The sequence below is a fragment of the Carex rostrata genome, chromosome 31, assembly GCF_964058835.1.
Source record: "Carex rostrata chromosome 31, lpCarRost1.2, whole genome shotgun sequence".
Taxonomy (NCBI): domain Eukaryota; kingdom Viridiplantae; phylum Streptophyta; class Magnoliopsida; order Poales; family Cyperaceae; genus Carex; species Carex rostrata.
The window spans coordinates 5,753,887-5,781,617 of record NC_135948.1 but is presented as its reverse complement, the minus strand read 5'-3'; the positions used below and the strand labels follow the sequence as shown (position 1 = coordinate 5,781,617).

At 33.9% G+C, this 27,731-nt stretch overlaps 1 protein-coding gene, 1 long non-coding RNA gene and 1 other non-coding gene across 6 annotated transcripts; all 3 read left to right on the top strand.

Annotated features, from left to right (window-relative positions):
- The first annotated feature begins 4,974 nt into the window (after positions 1 to 4,974).
- Positions 4,975 to 8,014, top strand: LPXA (bacterial transferase hexapeptide repeat-containing protein). 4 transcript variants are annotated; one of them, XM_078296349.1, is made up of 11 exons: positions 4,975 to 5,137; positions 5,259 to 5,308; positions 5,514 to 5,638; positions 5,842 to 5,950; positions 6,053 to 6,145; positions 6,229 to 6,345; positions 6,542 to 6,625; positions 7,151 to 7,255; positions 7,505 to 7,591; positions 7,668 to 7,808; positions 7,868 to 7,985. In XM_078296349.1, exons 1-10 carry the CDS (start codon positions 5,020 to 5,022, stop codon positions 7,785 to 7,787), a joined length of 1,008 nt encoding a protein of 335 aa, XP_078152475.1. In that variant the 5' UTR covers positions 4,975 to 5,019; the 3' UTR covers positions 7,788 to 7,808; positions 7,868 to 7,985. The 4 variants fall into 4 exon arrangements, with proteins under 4 accessions (XP_078152475.1, XP_078152474.1, XP_078152476.1 ...); XM_078296348.1 differs by having other exon boundaries at positions 7,668 to 8,008; XM_078296350.1 differs by lacking the exon at positions 6,229 to 6,345 and having other exon boundaries at positions 7,668 to 8,014.
- Positions 8,015 to 8,889: 875 nt separating this feature from the next.
- Positions 8,890 to 8,962, top strand: TRNAV-UAC (transfer RNA valine (anticodon UAC)). The gene has a single exon. It is a non-coding gene; the product is annotated as a tRNA-Val (tRNA).
- A 2,918-nt stretch (positions 8,963 to 11,880) lies between these two features.
- LOC144547553 (uncharacterized) lies at positions 11,881 to 13,537 on the top strand. Its single transcript, XR_013509102.1, has 2 exons — positions 11,881 to 12,049; positions 13,107 to 13,537. It is a non-coding gene; the product is annotated as an uncharacterized LOC144547553 (long non-coding RNA).
- Positions 13,538 to 27,731: the final 14,194 nt, after the last annotated feature.

Genomic DNA, 27,731 nt, shown 5'->3' with positions numbered 1-27,731 from the left:
GAGGTACCGTTAATCGGTACAATTAATCAGAATTTTATAATTCTATATAATTTTGCGTTCTTATTATATGTTCATATTTTTTGTAATTATTAAGAATAATAATTTAATTCGTCAAATTTATCAAAATAAATTTACTTTAACTTAGTAATAATTGATAAAACTTTAAGAAATTTTCATTTAAAAAGTTCAAATAAGACGAGACTATATAAACAAAAAACAAACGATTCGTAAGAGTTTAGTCATCGTCAATAACTAATCGGTCAATTAGTCAAATTAAACCGTTGTTTTTTTACTACACTCGTCGTGATATGCGTATTAAGATGGACCCATATTATTGATGCATATCTAAATTTTTAAAGTTTAAATTGTCAATTCTTGTGAAAATGTATTTTTATGAGTTTGACTAGTATAACATCAGTGTCATTTCAGCCTATATAACACCAACTATAAAACCTATCAAATCGACTTCGAACGACTAATCCAAACCATTTAAACCGATTTACATTATGAGTGATGCGTTTACATACAAATTTTTTAAATTTTCAAGTTATTTTAGTATCAAATCAAGCGGTAAAAGTATTGAAAAATGAATGTATTAAAATTAACTTAAAAACTCACACATTTGACCGCTTGACTTAATACTAAATAAATTCGAAAAGTTATAAATTTTGCATGTAAACGCACAACTAATGAAGTTGATCGGTTTGAACGGTTTGGATTCACCGTTTGAAGTCGATTTGATAGGTTTTAGAGTTGGTGTTATATAAGTTGAAATGACACTGATGTTATACTAGCCAAACTCTATTTTTATATGAAATACTATATTTGTTAGAACTTTTACTATTTTTCAGATATATAAAAAAATCACTTGATCAACAAATTCTGAAACATCCGAAAACAGTTTTAAATAGTAAATTCCTAAAAAAATGTAAGATTTTATCTTCAAGTATTTTTTTTTTTGAGAACTTGGAAGCGACTTCCAAGGTCAAATATATTTTATATGGGGATTATGTTTAACTATTAAAATTGATTGTTTGAACTTTGAAAACAGTAATATAGATTCATTTCAAGAGTTGATCTGTAATATGCATATTATTATAGTATCACTATTAATTTAATAAAATTAAATGTTGTTTACAAATAATTTATAATTTTAAAATATGACCTCTTAAAATATAACTTTTATATGTAAAAAATAATTAAATTTGATGCAAATTTGTGTTTAACATTTTTATTAGATATCAAACGACCATTACATCTATGCATACGGTGTCGAATATATTTAATATTGACTCTTTTTGTTAGAGGAGCACTATTAAAAAAATAAACAAAAAAACAAAAACTTACCTCGATCCATCACATCTAATCTCCATTTTATTATTAAGCACGTTGGATGTCCGATCCGCCAACGACTACGATTGAAAGATGAAACTTCGGATTTGATCTCAACCCTCCAATTACATAATTGGTCTTCTTTTGATTAAATGCATTGGTTTTATGTATAGAAGCCTAACTTTAGTTAAAAACATACTCACCACATGTGTTATTACACGATACGTTACAATTAAAATTGAACAAATTCTGAAATTTAGCTATATATTTATCTGTTTCCTTATTTCTTTGTTTCCATATTTCTCCTCTTTAATTGAGAAGACTCCACCTTCTATTTTTTTATTTTTTTGTTTTCTTATTTCTTCTTCGTTTCTATACGGATCACAATGGAATTTTTTTTTAATTTCCTTATTTATTTTTCTTTGTTTCTATACATATTGTTGTGGGCAGTTTATAATATATTTCCAATATATAACATATCAATGTGTGTGTGTGTATTCTAAATTAGAAACAAAGAAAAAGAGGAATATAAATTGGAAACAAAGAAAAATATAAATTGGAACGTGTGTGTGAATATATATTTCTCTTATAACATGTGTGTGTGTGTATCCTATACATATACACGATAACATTTTTTATTTATGTTTTTTGATATCATATTATATGTCGATATTGAATTGTTGTACGATATTTGATATTAGATTCGAATCGAGCTATTAACATGTGTCTTAATTTTTGGATAATTATTATTATTTTTATTGATATTTTTTTCTTATAGTATGTCCCCGTTGCAACGCACGGGTATGATACTAGTAAAAAATTATGGCCATAACCATTGTATTAAACCTTAACAAAAAAAAATGCATTTTCAAACTTTATAGGGTTTCTCGTACAATTAAAATATTAATTAAATCAGCTTAGGCTTTAATTGATCATGCAACCCTTGGCGTAGCAACTAAGCAAGTAAAGAATAACTATTTCAATGTTCATATCAAGCAAATACAAATAGATATAGTCGGAAGGAAAGATAGAATTTTAAGTACGGAGGTAAATTGTATTATTAAAAAGTTCCTTTCTAAAAAAAATTATTATGCAACACAGATAATATTTATTACAAGCAGACCAATCACTTTTTTATGCACATTTTTTTTATGTAAGTGATATATTCCTAAGATTTTATTAAAAATCATTAAAAAATTTAACAGGTACCAATCCACATCTGACATATAGAAGCTATTCTACGTTCGGATGTACTGATAATAGCGAGAATAGCACTGTTCCGATCCATTCAAACATACTCAATTGCTATTCGGAACAACGAGAATAGCAATGTTCAGCTATTTCTACAAAAAATCGGAATAACAATTGGTGCTCTCTCAAATGTTCAATCTCTCCATCGCTATTCTAAATGTTCAATCCAAACAACATTTTCGCTATTCCGAATAGCATCACATCAACACTATTCTCACACTCTTCCAAAAATCACTATTCTCAAATAGTAGTTATTTTAACTATTCTTGAGTGCATCCAAACGTACCTGAATATGTTTGGAATAGTAGGCGTAGAAGACATTTATGATTTTAGATTCATATAATTCTTCACAGATCGTTAGAAATATGGGCGACATTGAACGAATAAAAAAAATCCACATCTAAAAATGTGTAAAAGATGAGTATATCATCAGAGAGAAAATAAGTTGATATCCACTTTTTTTTTTTTTAAAGAAATACTTGATATCTTAGATATGAATACTTAATATATTAGAGGTTAATACTTGTGAGCATAAGTATGTATAATTGTACGGATCAGTTGTGAAAATTTTCAAATATAAGCGGTCTCTCAGTTAATTAATGATTGATACATGTTTTTTTTTGTCTTTTTATGCTAAAAATGTGGTTACCAGTTAATAATCATGGGATGAACGAGGGAAATAAATTGGAGAAAGAAATATTTATTCTATAAATAAGCTTAGATCAACTGTTTTATCAGATCAGAAGATGGCGACTATTTCCGATAACAAGATCTTATCCGATTTGAGTCTAACTTTATCTGATATAGGAGATCACATCATATCTCAATTTATAAAGGATTGCTTGCAAGATCTGCTGTTATTCCAAGAGAAAAGCAGGACTGCAGGACCATGTTTTCCTCTCGAGATAACAACAGATTCGAGCGACAGCTTACTAACCCAAAACGATAATTTATTTTTACCCATTGCATCAATTATTTAAGATCTTTCTTCCAACTGACAACAAGAATAACCAAGTCTTTTTTACTCGTTCAAATTTTGATGAAATGATTCCAAATTATTGTTATTTAATTTAATATAATAATCTATTTTTATAATAAGATATGCTATATTGATAATTATTTGACAACAACCAATCAAACAAATTTTTTTTTAAAACCAACCAATCAAACAATTTCAAAATTAAAGAAGTAAACACCGGATCCTCTGTAGTATCTCAAATTTTGAATTTATATCCAAACCATTCGATTAAAATTCAGGCCACTCCGGCTTTTAACTTTTAATATTTGTGCTAAAATAGATCGAACAGTGCAGATCTAAACTCAAAACTCGAGTTAACTAGTGATATGATTTCGCAACAGCCAGGTACGATTCCATATCCTCTGAGGTAAGGTAACAGGATATTTCTGTTTCCTCAAAAAAAAAAAAAAAGATATTTCTGTTTTGATTTGGACCGTCAGATCAGAATATGAGCCCATCCGGCTTAAGATGGAATGCACGGCCCTTTAATATTGGGTGATATGCATTCGACCGAATTGGCATCCTCGAGATATCTCAAACTTTGCGTGATTTTATGGGAAATCTCAACTGTTCAAGTACGTTCTGCACGAATCTCAAAGCACACACAATACTGACCCCAACATCACCCCCGAATAGGCACCGGCCACCGGACACGTCGGTCACGCAAAAGTTGAGATATCTCAGAGGATACGCACTCGCATTCGACCAGGGCCCCAGTCCAGTCGAATCCTTATCCTCTCCGGTATTGCGCGAAGGATCATCCTTACTTTACGGTTTGAGATTAAATTTCAATGGGCCACAATAGTCGAAACGCTATCCTCTGCGGAGGTTTTCCCTGCGGTGCTGTGCGGTGGTTTTGATCTAGTCTGTTCGTTTCGGATCGAACGGGCTGGATTAAGGGTTCACCAAATTTTGAGTTTTTTTAAAATTCAGGCAAGATCTGATCTGGTCTGTCCGATCCGAAATGAACGGACCAGATCAAAATCACCGCAGGTAAAACCTCCGCAAAGGATACGCTTCCACAATAGTCGGGCGCAATAGCGGCAGTATTTATGGGCTTTGAGATTCGTGCCAAGTTAAAAAGAACGGTTCAAATCTAGTAATTGTAAAAGATTCCCATATCAGTGCTATGTGTGCTTTGAGATTCGTGCAGAACGTATTTAAACGGTTGGGATTTTCCATAAAGTCACGCAAAGTTTGAGATATCTCAGAGGATACGAATTCGTATTTGGAGAGATGTGAATTCAGTCCAGTAGAAGTATGGCGTCTTTAACAGCATCTGTGGTCGTTAGAATAGAATCAGACGACCGATATTTAACATGTGTACAGAAGTACAGACGCTTAGTACAATACTAGATCTGTCCTTCCCTCGCTCCCTTTTCTTTCGCTTCTCTCTCCAGTTCAACCGAAGCCATCACATGGCGGCGTCTTCTTCACGAGCGCTTCGCGCCTTTCTTCGTTACAAACCCAACCATTCGATCATTGCAACGCAATCCTACACATCTAACGCGATTGCTTGTCGCCATCTCCACCAAGGTCAGATTTTCTCCTAGTAGAAAGAGAAAAACCACTCTTCATACTCTTTTTTCCTTCAACCTTTTATATTGTTTGCTTTTCATTAACATCTATTTTTATTTGTTTCAAATTGATTTATCAGGTATGGTCCACCCGTCGGCTATTGTCCATCCTGATGCAGTAATTGGTGAGGTAAGATTTGTTTTTTCGCGCATTACCTCTTTGAAATTCAATAAGTTGAATTTTAGATGGATGTAAGAGCTTTAATTAAGTGCCAATTCAGCTGTACTACCCCAATACACAATGAAAGCACACAGAAAGTACAATAGTATCCTGATAAGCAAGAAACGTAATCTAGGACAACAATTGTTTACTGTGAATGTCAAATTTCTTACAGGGTGTTTCAATAGGGCCCTTTTGCACAGTAAGTCGTTTTGCCAGGATTGGAAATGAGTGTCAGTTGCATGTGGGAAGCCATATAATGGGCCACACCGAATTAGGCGACAACTGTGTTCTTCTCACGTAAGCCACAATTCTGATGTATGCATTGACAACAAATTATCTAGATTTATATATAGGAAATGCTTCCTGAAACTCGACTATAGTTGTTAGTTCATTTTTTGTGACTACATTTAGGTACTTGTAATTTCAAGTAGGAAAATGTCAAGGCACCTGTGTTGTCAAATTTAACTCTTTTGGGGGTTGGAATGAAAAATGCCAGGCAGTGGTGCAGTTGTGGGGGCTGATACACCTGGTCAGACAACCATAGGAAACTGTAATATTATTGGACACTATGCAGTGGTTGGTGTAAAATGCCAAGATCTCAAATATAAGGTTAGCTTCTTTTTTATCTTCATAATATGCATTTAGTGTAATTTCTCATTCTATAACATGGGACTTGCGTGCCATTTTTTGTTAATTTTGGTTGCCTTTTAGGAAGGGGATGAGTGTTTCCTCCAAATAGGAAATAACAATGATATCAGAGAATATACTTCGATTCACCGTTCTTCTAATTCAACCGATATCACGGTATGTTGTTACTCAAATCTGAAATTTTTTCCTCTTGTTTTTTCTTTGTATTGCCTGTTAATATTGTAAAGCCACGTGTATAGGTTATTGGTGACAGCAATCTTATAATGGGGTCATGCCATGTGGCCCATGACTGCCAAATTGGTAGTCATAATATCTTTGCAAATGGCACCTTATTGGCCGGCCATGTTGTGGTTGAGGTGAGATAATTTTTAATATGAACTTTTGTTCACTTTTTTTTTATCACCGACATCTTTCCTCTCTTTGTTGCTCAGCTGATAGAGTCCCTTACTACCTGTCACGCACGGGCATGTACTGATAATGTTTCTTTAGTTTTGAATCGTAATATTAATTTTTCATGTTTTAAATTACTTGTATTTTGGTTTGTGGTATTAGGATTATGTGCATACTGCTGGGAGTGTAGCTGTTCATCAGTTTTGTCAGCTCGGGTCATACTCTTTTATCGGCGGCGGTTCTACGGTATACTTTCCTTTTCTTTGCTTTTCATTATCTGCTTGCGTTGTCCACAATTGCGAAGTTGAGGATTCAGTGAAATTAGTGACAAATTAAGACATAAATGAGACATTACTGCACAGTTTATATTTGTTAAGTAAGACATATTTGGTATTTGGGTATAAAACAAATACCCAGTTACTGAAGCAATTTGAGCTTATTTTTGTTCTAATATCAACATTGAAATTAAGTTGAGCTGCCAATTCCTTATTTGAGCAGTATGTGCAAAAAGTTTGCCATTTCTTGGTTGAAAATTGTAAAGCCTGTTTTTATGAAAGCAGAAAAAGATCAAGTTAGATATATTTTCTTTTTAAAGCTTGATCATGGAGATAATAATGCTTAGTTGAGGCCTTGCTACATTGGAGTTAATGAAGGTATACACTACACACTGTGTAGCTGGTAGAGAGTGATGGATTACCAGACCTTGGCAAGTCTAGCCATTTTACTTTTCTTGTGGTTACTATCGTCATTATATTCTTTATGATCAAGCAGATTTCACAAGATGTGCCAAAATATATGATGGTCTCTGGGGCAAGAGCAGAGTTGCGTGGCCTTAATCTCGAGGGACTACGGCGTAACAGTTTCTCTACTATGGAGGTACCATAATATCCACTTAACTTTATCCTATATGTATACTGTTGCATCATATTTTTAACAGTGGACTCGTAAGCTAGTGCCTAGTGTATATTTTATAAGATATGTCATTTATTCTTTGGTGATTCTTCATGAGTTCTTGTTCTATTTAGATTTAGTGTACAAGACAGTATAATCTTTAATCTCCCATGTGATTAAGTTGTCAGAATTTAGTTTTCTGACATACGTTTTTTTTTTTAAATACTGTTGAAGATTAAGAAAATGAGAAAAGCTTACCAGAAGATATTCATGGCATCTGATGCAATCAATGGAGGCTTTGATGATTGGCTTTCTCAAGTGGTAAGCACTCTCCTAACCATATGCATAGAAGTACAAGTCCCCTAAATTATCTATTTACGGTTAATAATCTTAACAGGAAAATATGGTAGAATTGGCTGATTCAGAGTTTATTTTCTCTATGATCAAATCCATCCGTGCTTCTTTTGACCAAGGCCGTCGGGGGATTTGCAAAGTCAGAAGTTGGTTCGGCACATAATAATTTCAACAATCTTCACAAGTTTATGTGGTTTTTTGTGTTTTTTGTGTTTTTTTTTCATTTTGATTAGAGAGAATCTGTATTTATCTTATTTTTGTTGTCAGTACTCAGTACCCATCTATAATACTCCTTTTCTCCGTGCTGTTCTTTTGTACAACTCTTAATCAAATCTTATTAAAGCAAGCATTTAATATCCTCATACAATGTTTCTTCAATCCAAATCACTATCTGAGAAAGAATTAGACTATATCCGCGTTGATTCAGATCAGTGGAGGTGGCATGTGTCAGGTGTCAGCCTAGCCAGTGAAGATACTATTTATATTATTTATTGAAAAAAATAATCTTATTTACCAGAACTTTTAGTGAAGATATTATTATATTATTTACTGACTTCCCTGTTGCCTGTTGCTGAAATATTTCTATTAAGTGTAACGGTCAACCTTAATTCATTTTTCCTTGATATATACTCGGGTTGTGCATTAGTGCTCTCATCTAGGATTGAAAAAAATGCCATTAATCTCTTCTTAAATTGGAGATACTTGATCAGATAAACACAATGAATAATACAGGGAAAAAATGTTTTATTACTCCAGAAATCTTTATGTGCATCCCACATTAAAAAATCTAACATTTCAGAGATTTTAAATATTTAACTAGAGTATATCGAAAATTAAATGTGTGCGTTCCGCATTTGTGATTGAACGTTGGTGTACAATCAGACTTGTTCGTGCATATATACATCCAATACTGGCTGAGTAGTTGCCATTTGGAATGAAATATTAACACATCAAAACAAACAAACAAAATTTTGAAGATCCTCTGAAAGACAGCATGGTTTAGAAACTTGGAATGAAATCAACGTGCAACAAGGCGTCGCTGTTGTTAGATCTTATAATCATCATCAGTGAGTGATAAATAGCTCTCCACGAAATTACATGCTCCCCGTAGCGGGCTGACATTGACGTCTAACTTTTTGTTGGGTGATCATAAGGAAAAATAAAATACAGAATAGCACACAAGCTGAAATACAAACAAATATATTTAGTTGCAAAAAACGAAATATTGTAATCAATTAAAGTTTCTCCGCTAACATTACAAGAACGTTGCTGTGGTGTAGTGGTTATCACGTCAGTCTTACACACTGAAGGTCTCCAGTTCGATCCTGGGCAGCAACATTTACTTTTTTTGCTATGTTCTTTTATCGGACCGCATGCGTGCGCCTACAATTTTCACAAAGGGAAATTCAGAAAATGCTCATTGATTGTCAAAATAGCCGATTGTTTTTGTTTAATATCCAACACTAAATACAATTTTACACAAAATGTCCATGAATACTGAATAATTTTAAAAATGCTGCAAAAAATGGCCGGTTCTAATTTTTATTCCAACCGGTCATTTTTTGGCCGGTCAGGATTTTTTTTTTTAAATGTTATGACTTCTTTTATTAAAATATTAGAAATATTTTATTTCTTTGAAAATAGATACAATATTTTAATTTGATTTATTAGAATGATTGTAACAAATAACTGTTGTTCGTACAATAATCTTTTACGTCTATTTGACTAATTTGCAAAAACATATAATTATTGAATTTTACGATTTCTTCTATTTTGAGAACTTATAGGTTCAAGAAGAGTAAGAACTGCGATATAATAAGCTTGGACTGAAGAAATCACGAAGACTTTTATCAAGAATACTAATTGTAAAATCAAAAGCTTGGTAAAGTATGTATGAGGTTGATTAAATTGAGATAAAACGTTAGGAACGTTTTCAAAACGTTGGTAACGTTTTATAATGATTAGAAGCTTCAAAATTATCAAAAGAAGAATCAAGTTATAACGTTATAACGTTATACAACCGTTGTGACGTTTTACAAACGTCATAACGGTTGACAAACGTTGTAACGTTTAACAGATACAGAACAACTGAAGTACAACTGTTCAGTACAAACTAGAAACGTTGTAACGTTCATAAAACGTTAAGTAACGTTTTACTAAGCTGTCAGAGAATTAAAACCCTAAATCGCATTTGAATAAAACGTTGGTAACGTTTTATGTCAAACAACTCATTTTTGAGCTGCCACTATAAATAGACTGAAGTTATCACTTTCAAATTATCTCAGCCGACCCTAATTATTCTAAAAGCGATTTTCTGAGAGCTTAGCATACTCCATTGTTGTGAGAGCTTAAAACTTCAAAATCCCTCAAGCAACCTCAAATCTACTTCACTAATCTTGTTATAGATTAGGTTAGAGTGATCTATTGAGTGTTTCTCTTGTGTTCCTAGACAATCGAGACCTTGTTCTCATCTCTTTGAGTTGGCCGTTTGACTTCCCGCTTGGTGTGTAAGGGCTCAACGGTTCACAAGTTGTAATCCTTTCGTATTGGGTAATAGGAAGGCGCACCTCACAAGGTTGCGAAGCCCCGGAGACGTATGCCTTTGTTTTGCCGAACTCCGTTATCACCCCGCGTGTCAAATTTCTCTAAACTCATCTCTTTACTTTCAATTGCAATTTAATTTCAGTTTTTGAGCAATTAGAGGTGCCCCTAAGTGTAACAATAACCCGAATCAACATTTTTTAGGCCAGATTTTTCGAGGTTATAAGAAAAATTAAAATATTTCTTTGTGTGTTAATGAAAAAAAATAAAAATACTCCGAATCTGAATTATTGATCCCGGTTGAAAAGTCATTTCTACTTCTCGATAAATACAGAAAATATTATGATCATTTTAGTACATTTAATTTATAAGATATTGTATCTTATAATGGTGTAATATAGACGGATATATAATTTTGTGCAGCAGGTCCCAGAAAAAAGTTGTATTTGTAATTGAATATGTAATGGACGCAAGAGATGTTTTTATTATTGGTCAAAAATATAGTTTTCGTGCTAGCAATTATATCATCTTACAATTTTGGAATGGAGCCGCGTTTAATATAAGTGGTGAGCAACTTTTTATTTTTTTTATTTTTTTTTGAAATGCTTGATAGAAACTACTAAGTTGCAAAAAATAAATGTGTTTACATCACAAACTTACACACAAAAATAAAGATAAAGATACTATTCTCACAACATCATAGTACCCCTCATCCCAATATTCCCTGTTGCTCCAGAGTTCTTGCAGAACCAGACTCAAATAGCCATATCCTCAATGATCTTGGTAGCTAGTAATGTTGGTGGCATAACTGAGCCTCGAAAGATTGCTCATTTTATTGCTTCCACATATTCCACAACACACACATGAATTTTGTTGTCCATTCTCTTTTCCCATTTGCCCTCCGTATCCGTCCAGGTACCTGAGGTGCAATTTATAAAAATGGACAGCCCAGATTAATTCCATCTAGGCTAAATTCAATCCGATAGCTGTTGAGGCTATAGGGGGTCTGCTTTGAGATTCGTGCCAACTGAAATGAATGGTCCACATTCAGCACTTGCACCTCAGGTACCTGGGGTGATGCGGATTCCTTTCCAATGCAACTGTCTCCCTCTTGAATTTTAAAACATATACTGTCCTCACATGAGTTCTCTCTCTATCAACAAATAACCGTAGGTGCGTAGCTATATGTTTAGATTTCACTCAAAAAAAAAAAAGCTATATGTTTAGATAAATGACTGTGGCTATATGTTTATGTCCTACCTTGTCTAATGTTTTTAATATGGAATCATCGCTTTATTTAAAATAAAAGAAGAAAAGGTGTGGTTTCATTCTCTCATAAACGAGGCAATTTGAAAATACTATATATTTCCAAAGCACATTTTAATATGGATCGATCACATCTAACGATTTGGATCGATTATTTGGACTTTAAAAATTAAAAAACGACTTGATTTTACGGGACCTCAGAAACAATCAATTGTTTATTAGCATACATACATACATACATATATATATAGAGTAAGGCTACTCTACTTTGCAAAGTAAAAGGCTCTCTGTGCTTTGCATTATAGACCATTGGATATGCTTCAAAACCTGTGCAGATCAATCTGATCTGATTTGAATTTTTTCGCTGAAAATTACTGAAACGTCTGTCCATTAACTGGACCGTCCAGTAGATTGAACCCCCAAACCCCGACCCGGCGACCCGTCTCTCTCTCTCTCTCACGTGTATTCCCCATGGGCCCTTTCAAATCCTAAATCGCACCGGGAAAAGCCTCTCCCGCTCCTCGCCCTCGGCGCCACCTTCTCCAGCGACAGCGGCCCCTCTCCAGCGACAGCGGCCGAAAACCTCTCTCCTTTCTCTAGACGAAGCTGTCTCTATAGGTAGCCTTTTCTCCTTTCTCTACAACTTCAGCTTTGTAGGTAGACCTTTTTTACAAAATTTTATTTATGTTTTAAATCTAGCGATTTTGATTTCTCTAGACGGAGCTCCCGTCCAAAGATTTGATTTTCTTTAGTTTGGATATGTATTTTGAATCTTGTAAGTATCAAATTGGTCCTTCTATTTAGCGGCAACCTGATTAAAAAGTTATGAAATAACTTAAGCCCTTCTCAAGCATAAGTATTTCCTAAAATTTATGAAACTAGGTATGGATCAAATTTTAGTTTTCGTGAAATTCAGTATGGGTCATACTTTTGTTAGAAGGTATGAGCTTTCCTGCTCAATAGTATATTCCTATTAAATGAGATCATTTGATGAAGTTTGTTATTTGTTAGATACTTCTTGTGAAATTCTAGCCATTAATTTTAAAGTTAAATTGAAAGTGGCATAAAAGTAGATATACTAAAGACTTTAAAAATTCACATTGTGAGTGACAACTGACAAGTCCTTGACTCTATCTACTATATATTTGATCATAGTAGAAATGAATGGAGCATGTATTGTTAATAGTGTTAAAAGGGGGTACAACTTTTTTCTGAAATTGCTCTTTGCCAGCTCTGATTTTACTTTCATTTTTGCAGATGTATTGTTTATCTATACTGATACCAGTTTGTATCTATAGTGTATGATTGCACAGTGAGGGTCAATTGATGATTAGTTTGGGCATGTTGGCAAAATGGGTTAGAAGGGCTTAATTAGACATAATTGCAATTGTTAATAGATTAAAGTAGAATACTTTGAGATGTTTATTTAACGTTTCGGAATGATGACTAATTTTGAAGATATAGTTTATTGAAGGGCATAGCATAGATGCATCTGTGCTATGGTAGGAGAAATAGAAGGGCATAGCATAGATGCATCTGTGCTATGCACCTTTGTGCAGTTTTGATTTTTTTTATGCTCTTCTTTTTATGCTTTTCTTTTCTTTTGATTTGTCCAGCGTTTCATTTTTAATATTTTAGTATAATCATTTCATTAAGCTGGTAATTATTTGTCTAGGTAACATGAGTGGCTAAAGTAGCCGGTACCATACATGGATCTCAGATGTATCAAGCCCTTGCAAGAGATATCAAGTTTCGCTATTGTGAAAGTTGCTGATAGTACAAATACTATGCGAAAATATTTTACTGGCACAAATCAGAGAGAAGAGCATCCTTGAACGAGTACCACAGAATGAGGAAATGGCTCCTTGATCATATATTTTTTTAAGTGTAGTCTAAGTTTTTGATAGGGGGTCTGTTGGTATTGATGAAAGGAAAATTCAAAAAACAATCAAGATGATTGTAAGCTTTGTTATGTTACAATTGTACTGGCTTTTTTGTAGACATTTTGCTATACATGTTATGTATTAAAGTTTTTAGAGATTGAGACATCCATTTATAACTTTCTTTGTCCAAATCTCTATGATATATGCCACTTCATATTTTGTATGTCCTTTGATCTTGTGCATGCTTATTTTAGTTTTAGTTTCTTTTATGATATATGTCAATTAGTATCTATCGGTGGTACGCTCAATTTGTATTACAATGTAACACTTAATTTTACTCAAATTTTTTTGAATTTGATTTAATCGATTTGAAGTAACTAAATTAAAGGAGCTCTACCAAAATGCTCCATCAAATGGATTTGATCTTTTCTTTCCCCAAACATTAAAGCAAGCAAAGCACAAAATGCTCCATCAAATGTATTTGATCTTTTATTTTCCCAAACATTAAAGCAAGCAAAGCACAATGTAATTCAATCATTTGGCAACATTGGTACCAATGGTACATCAGAGATACTTTGCACCAATATTCTTGTAATTAACTTGAAAAACAACATATATCAACAACAACAAAAATGAGTATATATCAAAGAAATTAATGAATAATTGATACGAAACAGATGCATACACTTCACTGTTCAGAAAACAACAAAGAAGCTGCCATTAGAGTAAATCGAAACAAACCAAAATACAAGCACAAAAACTGCTTTGAATATAGCTATGAATATAGCTTATATAAACTGCTTTGAATATAGCTTTGATCTTTGCCATCTTCATCATCTTCACTCATAAATTCAGATTTGTCTTCACTCGCATCTTCTATGGAAATTGGTTCTTTTCTTTTACCACAAGATGTATGAAATTATGAAATCACCTCTTTACTAACATTGCCTAAAAGCATAGAAAACCAATCAATTCAAATTGAAGATTAAACTATAATCCAATTAGCATGCATATGGTACTCATCATTCAAATTAAAGATTAAACTTAACCAATTAATAATTATGTAAATGATATAAGGACATCCCCATCTATCACCGTATATCACCATTGACATTCATTAGACCCCAAATCACAGTGACTTTTGTCCTAACCATAGCCCATAAAAAGTACCTTTTATTTTCACTATGACGGTTCAAAAGAAAATGTTATATTTATGAAGTATGCTTACCGAATCCCTAGTCTGGGTGATTGTCACTGGAGAAGGAGAGGAGTGGCCGGTTGTCGGTGGAGAAGCCAACGCTGAGAGAGGAGATTTGAAGGGGTGTGTCGGAGTAGGCACTTGCACCGAAATCTGGCAGCGAGAGAGGAGAGGAGCGGAAGCTGGTTCTTGCGCGATTTTGGTTAGGTCTAGCGAGAGAGAGAGAGAGAGAGAGAGAGAGAGAGAGAGAGAGAGGGGGGGGGGGCGGGGGGAGGGGTTTGGGGGGTTTAGCTCACTGGACGGATCCAGTGATTGGAGACGCAAAATCTAATTTCTAGCGACAAAATTTGAATCTGATCTGATTGATCTTTACGATTTTTGGAGCAGATCCAATGGTCTAAAATGCAAAGCATAGAGATCCTCTTACTTTGCAAAGTAGAGTAGCCTTACTCTCTCTCTCTCTCTATATATATATATATAGAGTGTGACTAATTTGCTACCGGAAGCACTTCGACCGAGGTGCTTCCGGGACTATATTAGCATATGTGATGTTCAAACAACAAATTCAAACCGTTAGATGTTTAATCTATATTAAAATCTACTTGGAGACCAAATTTTATATTTTTTGAAATTTTTTTTACTATTTATTAAGATGGTTTGAAAGTCGCTGTTTTTTTATGGTGCAAAATTTTAATAAAAACAGCGATTTTCAAACCATCTTAATAAATAGTAAAAAAATTCCAAAAAATATAAAATTTGGTCTCCAAGTAGATTTTAATATAGATTAAACATCTAACGGTTTGGATTTGTTGTTTGAACATCACATATGCTAATATAGCCCCGGAAGCACCTCGGTCGAAGTGCTTCCGGTAGCAAATTAGCCACTCTCTCTCTCTTTCTCTCTATATATATATAGATAGATAGATAGAGTAGAACTAGGGTGCTCTTAAGCTCACCAAAGTTTTGGTGAGCTTAACTCTAAAACTCATTAAATCGATTTCAAATGACAAATCCAAACCGTTGAAACCCGCCTACCTTACGTGTGATGCATCTACATGTGAAATTTTTAAACATTCAAATTAATTTAGTATAAAGTCAAGCGGTCAAAAAACGTTCAAAAATGAATTCACTAAAATTAATTTATTAACCTTCTAATTTTGACCGCTTGACTTTATACTAAATTAATTCGAAGTTTAAAAATTTCACATGTAGATGCATCACACGTAAGGTAGGCGGGTTTCAACGGTTCAGATTCGTCATTTGAAATCGATTTAATGAGTTTTAGGGTTAAGCTCACCAAAACTTTGGTGAGCTTAAGAGCACCCTAGTTCTACTAATATATATATATATATATATAGCAAAACTAGGGTGTGATGTGCTCACCAAGAAAGATTGGTGAGCACACCTCCAAATGGCTATCGGATTGATTCCGAACTACAAATCCAAATCGTTGAAATCCAAGTACTTCGTGAGTGATGCATGTAAATAAAATATTTTAATGTTTCGAATTCATTAAGTACATGGTCAAGCGGTCAAAACAATGATAAAAAATTAATACATAAAACATTTAAAAAAACTATTTATAAAATGTTCATTATTTTGACCGCTTGACCATGTGCTAAATGAATTCGAAACTTTAAAAAATTTGCATGTACATGCATCACTCACGAAGTACTTGGATTTCAACGGTTTAGATTCGTATTTCAGAGTCAATCTGATAGTCATTTGGAGGTGTGCTCACCAGCCCCTCTTGGTGAGCACATCACACCCTAGTTTTGCTCATATATATATAGAGTAAGGCTACGCTACTTTGCAAATTAAAACCCTTGTTTTAATTCGCGTCTGTGATCGTCCGATCTGCTTCAAAATTAGTATTTATCAGATCTAAAAAATGCGGAACTGGACGTCTCCTGTTCAACCCCACTTTACATATCCTTTACAATTATCGAAAATGGAGGTCTCCAATTAAAACCTTAGATAGCCCCGACCTCTCTCCTTTTCTCTCACGCGTAAAAGAAAAGAGGCGATCAACGTGCCTCTCCTACCAGTACTTCCCTCCGTCTCCGACTGGTCACTCGAAGTCTAAACGTAGCGCCTCTCAGTCGCTCAGTCGCTGCCTCTCTTGCCAGGTGCTCTCTCTCTTTCTCTCTCTTGACAAACTAGTAATGTTCAGATCTCTCTCTCTCTCCCTTAAATTTTTGGTAAATTGGAAATTAAGGTTAGAAATGCTCCGGTGGATTTGAGGACAGTAAAAATCAACAAGGTCTTATTAATGAGTAGAAGAGACAGTATATATTAATTCTTACCATTAAGTTTTTGTAAAACAATGATGGTCTAGGGCACATTTTCTTTTTCTTAAATAGTTTTTTTCTCTTGCGCAATTGTAAGAAGTTATCAGGAACTGAGGTATAACCGGCTTGGGAACCTCTTGCCCTATTTATTTTGGACTCCACAATGACTTTTTGGGTTGTTAGATGTTAAGGCACCGGTATAATCGGATCTGGATTTTTTGGGTTGTTAGATGTTAAGGCACCAGTATAGCTAGCTACAGTTCTAGCAATTCATAGATTATATGTTGCATTGAGGGTAACCGTAAAATTGAGGACATTTGTGTTGAAACTTTAAGTATTTTTGTGTCTAATTTCAGAATTTGAGAGATCACCACTGGTTCAATTGAGTCTAGATTGATATATTAAATTGTTCGACCTTGATTACAACACATTGCATATTAAATTGTGATACAGGACATGTATTGAAGTTGATTGCGACTTAATTAAGACGAAGAGATGAAGAGGTTTGAATGGACAAGGTATCAAATTAATATTTATGGAAGCTTGTCGGTTTTGAATATGATGTGGAGCTATGCGATCCAATGGAGACAGCCATTCATCTTCTCTTTCAATGCTCCCATGCAAGGACAATTTAAACACGTGCACTCTTAATCAGCCATTGTTGGTGCAGCTTTTTTATTTTCTTCTTCTGTAAAATAGTTAAAATTAGAAAAAGGCATTCAATGTGGGTTGCATACTTGAGGTGTAAACCAAGTTACCAGTAAAATCAAACACGTGCACTCTAGACTCTTAAGTCCATCACAAATATAAACAGTGCTTGAACTAAAATGAAGTTCTTTCATCCTTGTGAAATAAACCTATCACAAATATAAACAATGAAATCATGTACTCAACAATATTATTGCAGGACTGTACCAGTACATTACTTTTAATAGTTGAAGTTGAAAACAGAAAATAACAACAACAAAAAATCAAATTTTACAAAAATTTCAGATTTAACATTATCTTGTTATGAAGTTCTACCATCCTTGTCAATTAACAAATATGAACAATGGAGTAACAAGAAATGAAAAAAAATTGCATAAATCAAATGTCTAATTGAATATATGGCTAAAAATCATCTTTTGCAGCTTGAGAGTAGCAAACTGCTCCCCATTGTATCACATGCCAAAATTACATTGAAAATAGAGAAAAGAAGAAAGAATGTCAAAATCAGTAAAAATAAATATATAAACGACATCATATTAAAGAGGTTCCCAAATATTATAACAACAGTACAATAATGCATCATCCATTCTGAATTATAACTGCAACTAACAACATACTTACCAACAGTACAAAAATTTTCTGCTTTTAGTTATGTGAACAATTCCATCAATCAAATTAACAGCAGCTTATGTGCATTTCCTTGGTTGTATACTTTTGTGCAAGGGTGTTATAACATTTGCCTATTGAACTCGTACAGGTTACAATGAGACAATGAGTTATATCTGTCCTAGAAAAAAAAGGACACTCAAATATAGTAGATACTGGCACAATCTAAATAAATCTTTCATAAAAATCAAGTACAGGAGTTCTCTCTCGCCTGAGCGACTGAGCGACTTTAGGGTTTAGAGGGGTTTTCGCCAGGAGTTCGCCAGGAGAAAGAGAAGGAGAGGTCGCGTCTAGAGTTTAGAGAGGCACTCATCGACCTCTTTTCTTTTTCGCGTGAGAGGGAAGGAGAGGGATCGGGAGGCCTGGGGTTTAATTGGAGATCTCCATTAGATGAGGATATGTTAAGGGCTCTGTACAGGAGACGTCCATTTCCTCCAATTGTAGATCCGATCAACACCAAATTTGAAGCAGATCGGAGGGTCAGAAACACGAATTAAAACAGCCAAATTAATTTGCAAAGTAGCGTAGCATTACTCATATATAGATGGGTTACGGTGAGTTGTGAAGTAAAAACACGTTTCTACTTCACGCCGTATTTTTATTTTGAAAGTCCAAACGACCGATCTGAACCGTTAAATGTTTAATCCATATTGAAATGTGCTTGGAGACCAAATTTTACATTTTTTTACATTTTTTTTTACTATTTATTAAGCATTTTTTAAAATTGTTGTTTTGCTGTGAACAGTAAAAAACAGTAAAATTTTCTGGACCATCAGATCAGCGACTTTCAAATTGCTTAATAAATAGTAAAAGAATTCCAAAAAAAATGTAAAATTTGGTCTCCAAGCACATTTCAGTATGGAGAACAAGATGAACGGTTCAGATCGACATTTTGAACTTTAAAATTGCAAAATATGAGCGTGAAGTAAAATAGTCACTTTACTTCGCAACTCACCGTAGCCCATCTCTCTCTCTATATATATATTGGTTTACATGAACATTTATTAATTAATAATGAAGGCTTACATTTTGAAATATCTTGGCTTAGCGAAAATCTCTGACAATTTAATGGTATTAAAATCACCAATTGTCAAGTAAAATGGTTGCATGGCACGAATTTCAAGTAACGAATTTGAGTTAAATCAGTTGATATGAATTCCTTCCTAAGAGTGTGCTCCAGTCGGGGGTAGAAGTCTCTCATTAAAGGGAAGGGAGGGGAGACGCGCTCAGCCCGCTGCTGCCTGCCTCGTTTACTTGCTCCAGAAACGAGAAGATCAGAGAGGAGAGGAGGGGAAATGGCACTGTGACAGGGAGAAATTAAGTATAGAAAGTTGTGAAATTCGTACCTCCGATTCGAGATGTAAACAGAGTAACACAATCGCATTCCCCTTCCTTCATCTCCCGTCCCCTTTCTCTGCGTGACAGACTTCTGAAGCACACCCTAAAGCTCCCGATAGAATCCTTCATCCACCTTCCCTCAATTAATGGAGGATTAAATAGAACAACACGCATATCCAAGCCACCGCTCCATTAAAATAGAACATCAAAAATTTCCAAAAAAAAAAAAAAAATCCCCCAAAACGGGAGTGATTTTTTTATTTTATTATTATTATGGTATTTACAAAAGTTTCGGATATTTCACTAGTACAAGTACTTAGTGACTTTGTTACATTGGTTTGGTTTTATAACTCTGGTAAATTGAAACATAGGAGAAATTAAACTTAATTGAGATAGTATGCAAATTACTTTGAGAATGAATACAAATACAGTATGTGTTGCACTTGTATAGTTTTATAGGAGTTACTTTTTTAAAGTGTGTAATTAGTTCTACGTTCTGTTATGATTGGAATATTTTGGCTTAACTAAAGATTATTTTAAAGAAGATTAAAGAATCTCTCTGATTTATAATAAAAGTAATAACTACACTAAATGTATCTAGATATAAACTTACATGAATAGATATATCTATCCTAGAAATATTGTGTTACATATGCATATATAAGAGTTGCTATTTGCAAAATAGAGAACATTAATTAAAACCCGGCTGGAAATTAAGAGTGAAAGGTGATTTAAATCATTGGTTTTCAAAATTGATTCATAAATTAAAGAGAAAATTAATTGAATTAAGCTCTTTTGAGATCTATTTAGGGTATAAAAATAAATTGAACTTGACTGTGAACTTGGATACGGACTTAGAATTGAACCTTGATTTACTATCTTATTGGACACTTACACATTAGACTTAACCGAAATAGAATTTATATAAAAAGGATTAAGGAAATGATTGTGAATAATTCAAACTTCAAATAAAATATAAATTGTTTTGCTATACTAAATGATTATAAGTATCGATCATAATATATATTATCATTATATAGGTATAATTAAAAAAGAAACTGATGCACAGATTATTCATGAAGAATAGACTGATAGTGACCTCGCCTGTTGCCCTATGATACCAGGTGCGAGGTTATTGGATTAGTATGAAATTCATGACTAGGAATTAAAAGGTAATTCACTATGCATTTTGAATATTTGAATGATTGCATTGATTAAGTTGTTGCATCATATGCATAGCCCAATACAATTGAAACTGGGTTACAGGTAAATCTATTGACTGTCATGTTGATATTGTTTATCGATTGGTTAAATTTTTTTTATTGTAAATGATTGATTGAGACCACAATAATTGAATTGATTGAATATTAAATATTGTAATCCTTGAACTTCCATATGGTGGAGAAAAATAATTAATATATCGTAAAGTCTAACTAGCTACTAGACTTTACTCTAGGGCCCTTATGCGCATATGGTGAATGGCCCCAATTGAACCCAGTACTGGTTGGGTAGGGGATATTGAATAAATGTGAATTGTGACTGTAAAACTAATGAACTGTGGGAACTGTTTTATCAATGATTTTCTTTCCGTTAATGACAGTATTGTAATATTGATTTCGTATTGTTTTCGTTAACTAATTGTCATGATAGTTATAACAATATAAGCCTGACATGACAGATATATGTTATGTGAAAAGGCAGATGTGGGTTGTTGGATGGCATCTGCATGGCAAGTCGGATGGTATCTATCAGTGTTATTAGACTAGAAATTGTAAAGTTAGGAGACCAAACTGTTGGGTTTCGGGGTAACCAAAACCCGTTTAGGCTTAAGCTGCGGAAAGAACGTAAAACAAAAATTTTACTTCTAACTTAAGCCAAGGATTAAACGGGGTATGTCAGGAAACTTTCCAAGGCGGTCCACCTTCAGTATTCCTTTGGCATCAAAATCCAATTTAATCCTTTTACAGATCTACTCCATGATTGATTTCTAAAACTTTAATCTACTTACCAATTAAATAGATTAATATAACATATTTATACCTTGTTTCCAAATCACAGTTGGAATGCAGACCGAGCGAGTAGAGCTACATCACGGGAATGATTCTACTCGGAGCACCAAACGTATGGTGCCTCTATAGGTTATCCACCAGGACTAACCAGAGAGCGGTTTATTTCTTTTGCCAGAAATACCGTAAACCTTGAAATTATGCAAAAACACTATTCACGAGGAAAAGACGAAAACCCGTAAACACGAATTTTCAGCTACTCAGTTTCACAAGTAAGCAAAACTGACATACCACGAAATTCGGGAAAACACTATTCACCGATCCCGTAAATATACTTCACAACAACCCGCAAGATTATACGTCAACTACGTATAACTTTCTTTTCTCAACCGAAACACTATTTGGGAGAGAAACCGAGAAAGAGAGAAAATACCGATTCGTTTCGACACGAAATGATACGAGTGAATTAGTGAGTTTCTCTTTCCATGTACCCCTCTATTTATAGGCTTTTGAGGAGGTTCGCAGAAGACCGAAATACCCCTCAACATATGCCTATTTACAAGATATGCCATTGAATGGATAAGGATGATGACATGTCATGTGGATAAGATCGATGACGTGTCATGTGGATAAGGATGACATGTGAAAATACCAAAATGCCCTTGGCCTGAATTCAATTTAACATCCATATAATTATTCCGAACAATTATATTTCTTGCGGTTGTTGTTTCGGTAACTTTTATACAACGTGTCCGGCACGTTTATAAATTAACCAGTGTTTTTACTTTGTCATCCGTATGACATTTATATATATTAATTATAACCAGTATAATTAATTATAACCATCTTACTATTGATCATAACTAATTTATAATCAATCACAATAAGATTCTCCGATTAACTCCTATATGGTGTGACCTGATAGGATCTGTGTTATGTTGGTAAATAGAGTTAAAACTGTTTTAACTTCTATAATCATGAGCGGTATCTGGCAGTATACATCATGACCATCCAATTACACAGATGATGCTGTACAGTACAATATCATGATCCAGTAAACAATTTACTTGTGTCTGTTCTTCTGTCTCATAGCTATCAGATTAGTTTCAAGGTAGGTGTGTGTCATCCTTGTAAACTTAATCTTTTCTTGATCTTGAGCAGATTATCAAATATGATTACTCTTGTAATCATACCGCGCGCTGATAATCTTACTCTATCAAGGGGCCCAGTGATGCTATAGCTCGTATAGAGATACGAGGGACAATAGTACTTTTGGTAAACCATCACTACCTCAGCTAAGCCATGTATACCGAAGAGCTACCGTTATAACTGCATTTTACCGACAGCGTTTGATAACAATCACACATATACATTTCTTAGTAGGAAAGATGAATACCTCATACTTTAGAACTTAACACTGAATGAAAACATTAATGACACGAACACAATTCCGTATAATGTTTCATTCAGGGTCTGTCAGATATCATGTTCCTGGAACATATATCTATGTGATTAAAATGACAACTCCTTGTCTATGGTCTGTAAAACTTGACCATCATTTAATCCACATACTAACCTTATCGTGGTAATTAATGTTCCTGCTAATTACCTTGGTCAGTGACTTTTTTAGAGTATATATCATCTATATTATGAAGTTTCACAATTCCAGTCATGAACTCGAAATGATTCATAAATACAATAATACTCAAGGCAACAAAATGATATTAATAATCCAATTCATGAACAAAGCTTTATATATAATCAATTATCGTATTATTGACTTCTAGATTATTACACTAACACAAACGATACCATACTTTATGGTTTAAAACATTTAGACCCAAACCATTTATTTTGATAAGATTTATAGAGTTCTGATTTATTTATGTAATTTTTGTTGTTCAATTGGATATTGTTATTGAGCATTTGCATTCGTCATTATATAATTAAATATTAGTTTCTCGTGCGGAGATTTCATTATAAATATGATTTTTCTTCGAATCCAATAATCTGAGTGGCAATCAGCACATAGAGATAATTTATTATTTCTCACCCATTTTCTCTTGTGGGATTTACAGGCTTGTTAGACGAAGACAGAGAAACACTTTTGGTTATAACTAACAGCAGGACCACCTAAAGATATGGAATTATGGGTTATGTTATCTGTCAAGGTGAAGAGAGTATTTCTCTAGCATCATCCACTATAGATAGTCAGATAATTCTTGTAAATTAAATTAGGATGTGGCAAAAATAATGGACGATATTGGCAATGCATACAAAAGATTCTTGCCTTGTGTTATACATATTGTTATGAAAAATAGACACAGTAGATTGTTGCACCTTCGAATCAGAGGTGCGACAGTAAATAATTATATATATATATTCAACTTTGTCACAAAATTGTATGTCACTTTGTTTCATAATACGTTATAAAATAAAGAGCGAGGCTATGGTGGTTTACAAAGTACTGAGTGGTCTGTGCTATAAATTTATACCTTCATTTTTAAAATTTAAACAATCAATATCAACTGTTATACACAATTTTTGTATGAAAATATACTAAGAGACAAAATTTTATAGTTTTTTAGAATTTGTTACTAACTTTTTAATATGTAGAAAATCATTACTTTTTGATGGTTTAGAATTTTTAGATCATATAATTTTCTACTTATAAAAAAATAGCCATTTTTTAAAAATATATAAAATTTGACCTCAAAATATAAAAATATATTTTTATAGAGAGATCATATTATGCTATTTAGATCGATTGTTCGAATTTTAAAAAACATCCATAGCACGGACCAATTTACACTTTACAAAATACTACATGTTCAATTACAAAAGTGCCAACAACAAATACACTCAATGTATGTATGGATGGTGGGACTGTTTAGTAAACACTTTTGAAAGAAGTTCATACTTCACACTGTCTAGTGAGAGGAGATCATTATCAATAAAATTGTTCTTAATAATGTTCAACAGTTCAAGCATAATATTTGATGAAATTGTCTGATCAATCGTATGAACACCATAAGTATTTGATAAAAAGTACTTTTTAAAAAAAAAAGTGTAAGATAATTTGATGCGAAGACACTTATTGGCTGGTCGATTTTTAAATTATGGACTTTTCTATTTTTTTCCTTCTAATTTGTATATTGGCATGAACCCATTTTGGAATACATACAAATGATTTTTTTTAGCAAGTATAGTCAACGTCTAAACTAATTAAGTTGAGACATTTTACATATGGATTCTTCTCATCCTTACGAAAAATTAGCATTTGAAATATTCTGAAATGCAGTAATAAGGTTGAGTGACGCTATGGTAATATGCATATTACGGATTGACATGATAAATTTATATTTATATTTTTAAAATTTAAATAATTGATTTAACTGTCAAAACATGATTCTTATATGAAGAGTAAACTTTATATTTTTTAACTTTTTATTATTATTTTGTAGATAGATAGAAAATCACTAGTTTTAAATAGTTCAAAATTTAGATCATGTGATTAATAACATATAAAAAAAATAGTAACAGAAAAAAATCTATAAAATATAAAAAAATGTCTTTAATAATATTTTTATATAAAAATCATATTTAACTATTTAGATTAACGTATTTAAATTTTCAGAAATAAAAATATAAATACATAGTACGGATTTATCTGTAATATAGATATATTACGGCCATTTTTATTAATAACCCAAAAAAAAAACGTTTTTACCAAAATAACCACAAAATCTGAGTTTTTTCAAATATAACCAAACCGCCAGGGATGCTGGCGGTCCACTTCTATAGCGGACCGCCAGGGATGCTGGCGGTCTGCTTTTTTTTATTTTTTTTTATTTAGAGATCTAATTTGTTTATATTTTCATTTGTGAAGTTTTAGTTTTTTTTTGCTTAGGGTATTTGCCAAAAAATTAATTAGAATGTTTAAAACATAAACGAAATTTTTATTAAAGAACTGGGAGTTTAAATTAAAACAATTATAATATTAGTCTGAAATTTCGAAACAGTCAGACCTAATCGAATTAAAACAATTTATCATTTATCTCTGAATTAATTATTGAATATGCTAGATAATATAACTGTAGTTCTAACCAGACCGCCAGTGATCCTGGCGGTCCAGTATGCTGGCATATAACCACTCTGTCTCTCTCTCTCCAGCACACAGTATCATTTATTAAACCACAGAGAAGAAAGAGAGAACGATTTTGGCGATTTTGAAGCGATTTTAGGCGATTTAGATGCGATTGCTACAGGTATTTTATTTTTTATTTAATTATTTTCTGTTGAATTTTTAATTAATAATTATTATACCCACAGTCCGTAAATACTATAAATTAGTCTTTAATTAATATTGTAATTAAATTTTAAATTGCAAAAAATAATGAATCTATTATACTGTAATTCTTATGAATGTTGTTTTTTAAATGTAGTTTGTTAAGGACAAAATGCTGGTTGCACTGTACGTGGGCGGTAAGCTAACTAAGGGTGTAGAAGGCGTGTATTACTCGAAAGATGCCTCATTCGGCTTGCAGGTTAATGAAAGAACCACATTTATTGAACTTAAGCAACTAGTATATGAAAAGACTGGTATAAACCCCAACCGGTATGACTTAGAATTGGCTACCCGAATTGACACACAACGGGCTGGGGCGGGTAGACCTTACTTTGTGAGTTTTCCTATAACAGATGAGGAGTTGTGGAAAGCTGTGTACCAACAATTTGAGTCTAGGGGGGTCGCGATGATAGACTTATATTCCAGGAGGGTTCCCCAGGCCGGGGCTAGACCTTTTAGTGCGGCTGGGGCTGGACCTTCTAGGGCTCCCCCTGCTGGACCTTCAGGTTATGACAATTCGGCTTATGACAGCCAAGGGTACCACCATTCCCCTCATGACAGCCAGGGGTACCACCACTCCCCTCATGACTACCAGGGGTACCACCACTCCCCTCATGACAACCAGGGGTACCACAGTCCCTGTTATGACAACCCGGGGTACCATAACTCCCGTGAGTTTACTGAAGTTGTACCCCCACCACCACCACCCAGACAAGCACCCATAATCCCTACATTTCCAGCTATACCAGAGTTAGTACCGATACAGTTATCCGTTAATCGAAATGGTACTAATATTGATGTTGATGCTATTGATGCCATACCGGAAAGAGAAATGGAAACTGGAGATGAATACCAAGGAATTTGGGAATCTGATGACTTATCAGATGGTGATGCAAATGTACCAGGTTTGTCCAGGGAAGAAAAATTCCCAATCAAGGGTCGGGGGAATAGGCATCCTGTCGCCACATTCAACGATACCACAGCTTTTGAAGAGGCTGACATTAGTTTCTTTGGTCCTCGTGTTGTATACAATCGTGAACTTGCCCCAGGGCAAGTCTATACCAACATAGATGAACTTGTAAAGAAAATCCATGAGACTCATGTTCACGGCAACTGGGAATGTATATTAGAAAAAAGGGAATCAAAAAGATTGGTTGTGATATGCAAAAATGCCCTTCGTTGCGAGTTTCGCCTTTATGCAACCCCTGCGGGTTCGGGGGAAGCATGGATAATTAAAAAGTGTGAAGCACCTCATACATGCAAGTCTGCGTCCACAAGGACAGACCATTCAAACCTGACAGCATCACTAATTGCCGATGCAATTGAGGCAGACATTAAGTTGGACCCATCGATGAGCATCAAGGCGGTGGCTATGGCCGTTAGACACAAATACATACATGTAATCCCAAAATATAACAGGTTGTGGAGAGGTCGTGAACTTGCGATTTGCAGAATATTCGGTAGTTGGAAGGATTCATACGACTATCTGGCACCATTGCTCTAGGCTATGGCAAGTACAAATCCCGACACTGTATTTCAGCGGTGGCATGGCCCCATTTATGACAAGAATGGAGTACTAATAGAGGGAGTTCAACAATTCAAGGGCATAGCATGGGCTTTTGGTCCTTGTATCCAAGCTGTGCCATTCATCAGACCCGTTATCAGCATTGATGCATGCTTCATGTCTGGCCGTTACGAGGGGAGGCTACTGATAGCATGTGCATATGATGCTGAGAACCAGCTGTTGCCTTTGGCGTTTGCAATTGTTCAGAAAGAGGATGGTGAGAACTGGGGATTCTTTATGCAGTTTTTAAGAAGACGGGTGGTTGGGCCAACAAAGTTTTTCTCTGTAATATCAGACC

Excerpts from the sequence above, each read along its gene's own strand:
- LPXA (XM_078296348.1), top strand. The coding sequence starts at position 5,020 with ATGGCGGCGTCTTCTTCACGAGCGCTTCGCGCCTTTCTTCGTTACAAA. Across the intron at positions 5,309-5,513 it reads CTGATGCAGTAATTGGTGAG|GGTGTTTCAATAGGGCCCTT; the intron begins GTAAGATTTGTT and ends AATTTCTTACAG. Across the intron at positions 6,626-7,150 it reads TTATCGGCGGCGGTTCTACG|ATTTCACAAGATGTGCCAAA; the intron begins GTATACTTTCCT and ends ATGATCAAGCAG.